The 7,052-nt window shown below is 44.2% G+C and overlaps 1 protein-coding gene across 1 annotated transcript; it reads left to right on the top strand.

The window, feature by feature from the left end:
- Nucleotides 1-887: 887 nt before the first annotated feature.
- Nucleotides 888-2,027, top strand: LOC148049979 (vomeronasal type-2 receptor 26-like). The gene is made up of 2 exons (XM_087705975.1): nucleotides 888-981; nucleotides 1,123-2,027. The coding sequence occupies exons 1-2, from the start codon at nucleotides 888-890 to the stop codon at nucleotides 2,025-2,027; spliced, it is 999 nt and encodes a 332-aa protein (XP_087562101.1).
- Nucleotides 2,028-7,052: the final 5,025 nt, after the last annotated feature.

Raw genomic sequence — 7,052 nt, forward strand, 5'->3', positions numbered from 1 at the left:
TGCAGGCTACTGCTAGATCAGCAGTTCAGTGGTTCAAATCTCACCGGCTCAGGGTTGACTCAGCCTTCCATCCTTCCGAGGTGGGTAAAATGAGGACCCAGATTGTTGGGGGCAATATGCTGACTCTCTGTAAACCGCTTAGAGAGGCCTGAAAGGCCTATGAAGCGGTATATAAGTCTACTGCTATTTGGTAGATCAAGAGTTTATTTTTTGTTACTTTAGGCAGGATTGACATAACTCAAAATATTTAAACTTTTCAGTAGATGCTTTCAGTTAAGGATCTCGGGTCTCCTGCCACCAAAGGCCACTTCCCCCACTCCTCAGGCCTTTAACACAGGGTAGTTTCAGGGAACAATTTAGCAATAGCAATAGCAGTTAGACTTATATACCGCTTCATAGAGCTTTCAGCCCTCTCTAAGCAGTTTACAGAGTCAGCATATCGCCCCCAACAACAATCCGGGTCCTCATTTTACCCACCTTGGAAGGATGGAAGGCTGAGTCAACCTTGAGCCGGTGAGATTAGAACCGCTGAACTGCAGATAACAGTCAGCTGAAGTGGCCTGCAGTACTGCACCCTAACCACTGCGCCACCTCGGCTCCATTTGAAACACAAATTTGAGCCAAGGAACTCTCAGTGCCTCTGCTTCTTTTGTCTCTATCTTCTTACTGTATTTAATTTCCCTGTAAATCATTTTTGATCAAGAAGAGAGAATGTTTTTCTCTCTTAGTGTCTAATTGAATGTCCTTCTCTGTCTCATTTGGTGATTTTCTCAGCATATGCCAACAGATAATGTATACACAATAGACCACCAGTTTCTATAGGTTCTAGTATGAAGGGAGGGAAAACACACTGATTTCTCTCACACTGGAAGGAGGGCACCGTAGTCATGGATGCAGTGACTGGCATTTCTTTCCATGACAAACTGAACAAGTCAAGTGAAGAAGCTGAGCAGATCCTGTGTCTGACTAATGTATCCCAAGGTCATCCTTAATGAATGAGGATTTTCTCTTTTTTGATGCTCATAAAATGCTCAGTGGGAAAGTCATGTTATCTATGAGGGAGGGTTAAAAACCTTTTTTAAAACTAAGAACTTTCATCTTATCATTTTATCTTGATTCCAGATGCGGCTCGGTGTGACCCCTGCCCAGAAGACCAATATCCCAACAAGGACAAGGAGCATTGCATTGCCAAGAAGATTCACTTCCTTGCCTATCAAGAGACCTTGGGATACACTTTGCTTTTTCTTATTCTTTTTCTCTCTGTGATCACATTTGCAGTCCTGGCAATATTCCTTAAGCATCGTGACACACCTATCATCAAGGCCAACAATAGAGATCTCAGCTACATCCTCCTGGTCTCCCTCCTGCTCTGCTTCCTCTGCTCCTTCCTCTTCATTGGTCAACCTGGGAAACTCACCTGTCTCTTTCGACAAACTGCCTTTGCCATTCTCTTTGCCCTTGCGGTTTCCTCTGTCTTGGCAAAAACTGTCATGGTGGTTCTGGCCTTTGTAGCCACGAAGCCGGGGAACAGAGCAAGGAAATTCTTAGGAAAACCCCTCAGCAACTCCATTGTCTTAGCCTGTCCTCTGGTCCAAGCACTTCTTTGTGTCATCTGGTTGGTAACTTCTCCCCCATTTCCCAACTTGGATTTCCACTCTTTGGTAGGAGAGGCCATCTTGGAATGTAATGAAGGTTCGGCTTCAATGTTTTACACTGTCCTTGCCTATTTGGGTTTCCTGGCCTTTGTCAGTTTCACAGTGGCCTTTCTGGCTAGGAAATTGCCTGACAGCTTTAACGAAGCCAAATTCATTACTTTCAGCATGCTGGTCTTTTGCAGTGTTTGGATCACCTTCCTCCCCACCTATCTGAGCACCAAAGGGAAGTCCATGGTGGCCGTGGAGATCTTCTCCATCCTGGCCTCTGGGGCTGGTCTCTTGGCTTGTATCTTTTTCCCCAAATGCTACATTATCTTACTTAGGCCTAATCTGAATTGTAGAGAAAATATAATGAAGCACAAGAATCTCTGATTTATGCAGTGAGTTTGGGACATTTGTTTGCATTTGATGTGATATCATTAAAGTAAAGAAATGAGCAAGAAACTTTTTCTTTTAATATTTGGAAAAATCAGTGATATGTCTAATGACAAAATCTCTATTAATCCCTGACAATCACCCACCCTTTCATTTTTCATTAATTCCCCGTGAACTGTCCCCAGTAAAGCACTATGATCAACATGAAAAAAAACTTTGAAAATAACTTTGAGAGGTGGATAATAATTTCCAGCGTGACATTTTCCCAGTTTTTTTTTAATTAAAACCATCTTAAAAAATATTTGGGCACTCTATCAGTGCTTTAAAGATGTTTGTTTCCATGGATCCTTTCTCTGAGTTCCCTATTATTTCATTGAACAATCTACTAGGTGTTTTAAAAAAAAATCTAACTTGAAGCGATCCACACTGTTTTACTCTCTATTAACTTAATAGAGAAACATATTTATTAATATGTAAGATCATGTGAAGTAAATTTTAATATATATTTTCCTTTGCCGGTCATTTCCCCCCTTTTCAATTAATTATATAATGTAAGTGAGATTAAATGGAATGCAACGATCAATCAATTAGAATGATTGATCTGTGACTTGTTCGTCATTGAATGGGAAGGAAGAAAAAGTTGTATGATGTTCTCTTGCTTGTTTAATGAATTTACAGATGAAAGTACACACAATACATGATGATGATGATGATGATGATCATGATGATGATGCTCAATCAATTGGTTTGTTGACATGTGCTGCCCCCACTCACCCACACATCAGGGTTGGTGTAGAGGGCTTTATTCAGTCTGTTCCCTCAACAATTCCATTTCAGGTTTCCAGCTAACCCCCAGCTGCAAGCTTAGCACATAATTGGCTCACGACCAAATAGGTAACCAAAACTTATAGCCAAACCAAAACAGTCTTGAAAATAAAGGTTTTGCCTAGATAGGTTCCAAAAACAAACAGCTCAAAATCCCTTCTGAGGTCTGGGGCCTCCACTGAGGTTTCCTACCAAGTCTGGTGGTCCACGTTTCAGGGCTTGCAAGAAGTCACAGGAATAGTCCAAGCTGGGAGTTTGGAGGAGGGGGTCATTTTATTGAAGCCAGCCATGAACAAGTCCAGACTAACCTTCGAGGCAATGGCCAATTAGACAGATAACCGGCTGCTCCAAATACAAGCATAAACGCTCTCCGCAACTGAATTAAATCCACAAGCTGCAGAGTTCCAGAAATGCAACCAGCCATCTGGCCACGAACCACATACATGGCTGCCACCCTGTGCCTGTCATGCTAAATAGCTCCTCCCAGTGTAGCCCAATAAGAGGGATGGGGCCTTTCCCCCATCAATCTGGCAGATCTCCGCCTCTCTGCCGTGCGTGCTCTGGCTTCTACCAAGGCCGGTAGCGCCTCCCTCTCTTCCTCCTTGGCCTGCAAGCTCTCCCCAGCCAAGGCATGTCCAGCCAACAGTTCAGGCTCAGCAATACTGGACATGCCAAGAATGTTCTCATTCTCCTCTGAGGTCTCTGAGGAAGACGTGGATGGGCTATCTTCCACAGGAGACATCACATTACATGTGATGGACAGAAGCTTTTCAAACTAAAGATTTCTACTTTCTACTCTACTGGACGGATGTGGATGGGGGGAATCTTCTACTTTCTACTCTACTGGATCTATTCTGGGAGGTTCTAGGTGTCAGGCTTGGAAGCCATGGGGAGGATAAGGCCTCAAGCCGGCCACATATTCAAACATAGTTACTAAGGGAAACTGGGAGTGGGGATGGCATGGAGCTTGGGAAATGTGTAGCCATAATAACATTTCTTCTCAGAAAGTCAAGGTTGCCTTATTGCTGCACCTGGACAGATGTGGATGGTAGGAATCTTCTGACTGATTGGACCATGGGATGGACTTGTGGGTGTGGGGGAAAAGATCTTGAACTTCCAACTGGGTGGGGAAAACCTGGAATCTTTCATATTTGGGTTTTCCCAGATGTGGCAACATGGCTCTCTTCATAAATTGGTGTTTTGAGGAACTTCTTGCCTCAAGCTATTATTCTGAACCCTGACACTAGGGTGGGGCTAACCTGAAGCTCTTTCCCCCTCCCCCCATCTAGTTCTGAGTGCTGCAGTTTCTTAATCTGGGCCTCTTTGGAAAAATCTCTGGGTGGCTGAAAGTCTCCCCTTCTGCTCTAGGTGTACATTTCCTCACATATCCATTCTGTTATGTATGGACATACGTCAGAAATCTACATCAGTTTTCATGCTCACCGTGGATTGGCTAGAATCTACATAGGTTGTCATGCTCACCGCGAATTGGCTGTCCCAACTGCGGGGAATTTAAACTGCTGTCATTGGCTGGCTGGTCTTCCTGGAGCTCCATTAAAGGGATAGCTCCGGCAGCCCAGCCGGCAGAGCGCAGTCACATTTTGCTGGAAATAAAAAGTGCTGAAATCACTAGTGACTCTCGCCTGCTGCATTCACGCCAATCTAACACTGGTGACGAAGGACAAAGGGACCTGAGAACCTCCTCATGAACCACGTGTCAGCGTTCCAATATCATGCAGAGTTAAATCAGAGTCCAAGGCAGAGCTATCCTTAAAGTTCCAATTTAATAAGACAGACATGTTGGCACAACTGTGGAATCCCAAATCTGAAAACTTCCTGGGATTCCAACCAGTTGAAAGTTCATGATCTTATCCCCCACACCCATAAATCCATCACATGGTCCAATCTTCTTCAACCACGCTGGCATTTCCACCCATCTAGTTCCGGTCAGATGCAGAGGTGTGGAGACAAAAGATGACCTTGGGCTTCTAGAAAGGAATGACAACAACACATTTCACAAATCTACTCCTTTCTATTCCCCCCTCCCAATTACTACACTAATGAAACAGCATAATGGAATAATAGAGAGTGTGTGGCAGGCCAAAGATCCTAAAAAGGAATATAACTGCAGGCCTGACACCATGCAGCTATTTTGCAACAAGGATCCCCGACCACCTGCACGAATGGCACCACAAGTATCGCCTGCTCCAGCGATCTCTGACCCACAGACGGAAGACTGGCACACATACATGGGCCATTTCAGAATGTTCCTGGAGGCCAATGATTACCAGGACAGGCTGGACAACAGGAAGCGAGTGTTATTCCTGACCTATTATGGCACCAAGATCCAAAAAATGGCATAGACACTGATCACCCCAGCATATGTAGAGACCGTCGCCTGGGCCACCCTGCAACAGCCCCTGGAAGACCACTACACACCATCCGCCGCCCTCATGGTCAGCCGGAATGAGTTTTACCACCGGCGCCAATGAGAGGGAGAAATTGTCAATGATCTTGTAGCCAGCCTCGGGGAGATCACTACCAGGTGCGAGTTCATAAATCCCGAACTAATTATGAAGGACCGGCTCATCCTGGGGATTAGAGACCTCTCTTTACAAAAGAAACTGTTGATATGGAGAGGGGTCTCATTCAAGGACGTTGTCGAGGAGGACAGGGCTGCAGAATCATCAGACTACTCAGCGGCAAATGTGAGGAAGACTAGCAGGGTGCACCACTGGTCAACTGAAGTCCCTGAGTATGATGACGAATAGGACAACGCAGACGACATCATCCCCCGCATGTATCCAGAAAGACAGAAGAACCCCAGGGACGTGGAGAGCAGGCAGCCACTTTCCCTGGGCTGCATGGGTTTCCACACAAGGGGGGCTTGCCTTTTCCAGGATGCGACATGCCCCCCAATGACAGAAAAAGGGCCACATTGCCGAAGCCTGCAAAGCACCCCAACGCATTCTTTTTCAGCCAAATATCAGAATGTTTTGTTTTGAAGCATGTTTGTTTGCATTGTTCCCTGAGTGTTTGCCAAATTCCCTACCAACTTTTTGATTCAAATGTTTATTAGAGTTCTTTTAATTCTGCAGTTTAAATGAGCTACCATATTTTGCTGTCTATATACTTCGTAGAGAATATGCTTTGTTAATAAACACAATCATGTGAAATAGATCTTAATGTATATTTTCCTGCTCCTGCTCTTTGAAATATTTTTTATCCTTTTCAAATATTGTGAAGAAGGAAGATGGTTGGTTGGAACAAAGGAAGGAAGTGACCTGAAAATGACCCAGAAAATGGCCTGAAAACAGCCAAAAACCCAGCCAAAAACCAGGCATGCGCATTCTGGCCAGTTGGTCTTCGTGAGTGCCAGAGCACTGGAAAACAGCCTCCAAATGGCCCAAAAATGGACAAAAAACAGCCATTCTCCAGTTTATTTCCACATCATTTTTGGGTGGTTTTCATACCATCTTTCAGGTCATTTTCAGCCTGTTTTTTAAACTGTTTACCAGGCCGTTTTGGGGACCAAAATGGACTGGAAATGGCCCAGAAAATGGTCCAAAAATGGCCCAAAACAGACATGCGTGCACCAGCCAGCTCTGACTCTCTAAATCACTTATAATGGTCTGTAAAACAAGATAAAATGGTATATAAGTCTAAGTTCTATTGCTGTTGCTATTAACCCTCTCCTATAAAAACAACAAAAATCAGAATCAACAGATTTGAACTACAAATCAGAGAACTTGGGTGAAGAGTGCTACGGTACTTCTAGATCAGTGCTGTCAAAGTACCGGCCTATGGGCTGGATGCGTCACATGCTGGCCACACCCACACCCAGGTTAGCAAAGGGGGAAAAAGTCCTGACACATCATGTGATGCCGCCGTGATGATGTGAGTTTCAAACCCCTGTTCTAGATCATTCTTTCCTCTCTCCCCACTGCAATCAATTTCTCTGCATATCACTTTGGATCAGCAAATGAGACCTTCCCTTATCACAAAACACAGTAGACATTTTCATTTTCTCTTTTGCATTTAGATCTTCTCAGCACAAACACAAAAATAATGCGTGAATACATGGAAGGGTAGGACTTCTGGCTGACGGATCCTTCAGTCTTTTTCTGATTGCAGTAAAAATTGGGAAAGAAATGGCAATCTCTCTCACACTGAATGCTATAATAATCATGGAAGTGC

The sequence above is a fragment of the Thamnophis sirtalis genome, unplaced genomic scaffold (assembly GCF_051295495.1).
Source record: "Thamnophis sirtalis isolate CommonGarterSnake01/CBP01778 unplaced genomic scaffold, rThaSir2_p1.2 scaffold_1, whole genome shotgun sequence".
In the NCBI taxonomy this organism is placed as follows: Eukaryota; Metazoa; Chordata; class Lepidosauria; order Squamata; family Natricidae; genus Thamnophis; species Thamnophis sirtalis.

Bases quoted from the DNA above. Each gene is read 5' to 3' on its own strand.
- LOC148049979 (XM_087705975.1), top strand. From the start codon at position 888: ATGGATGCAGTGACTGGCATTTCTTTCCATGACAAACTGAACAAGTCA. The intron at 982-1,122 runs GTCATCCTTAAT...TCTTGATTCCAG, and splicing joins TCTGACTAATGTATCCCAAG to ATGCGGCTCGGTGTGACCCC.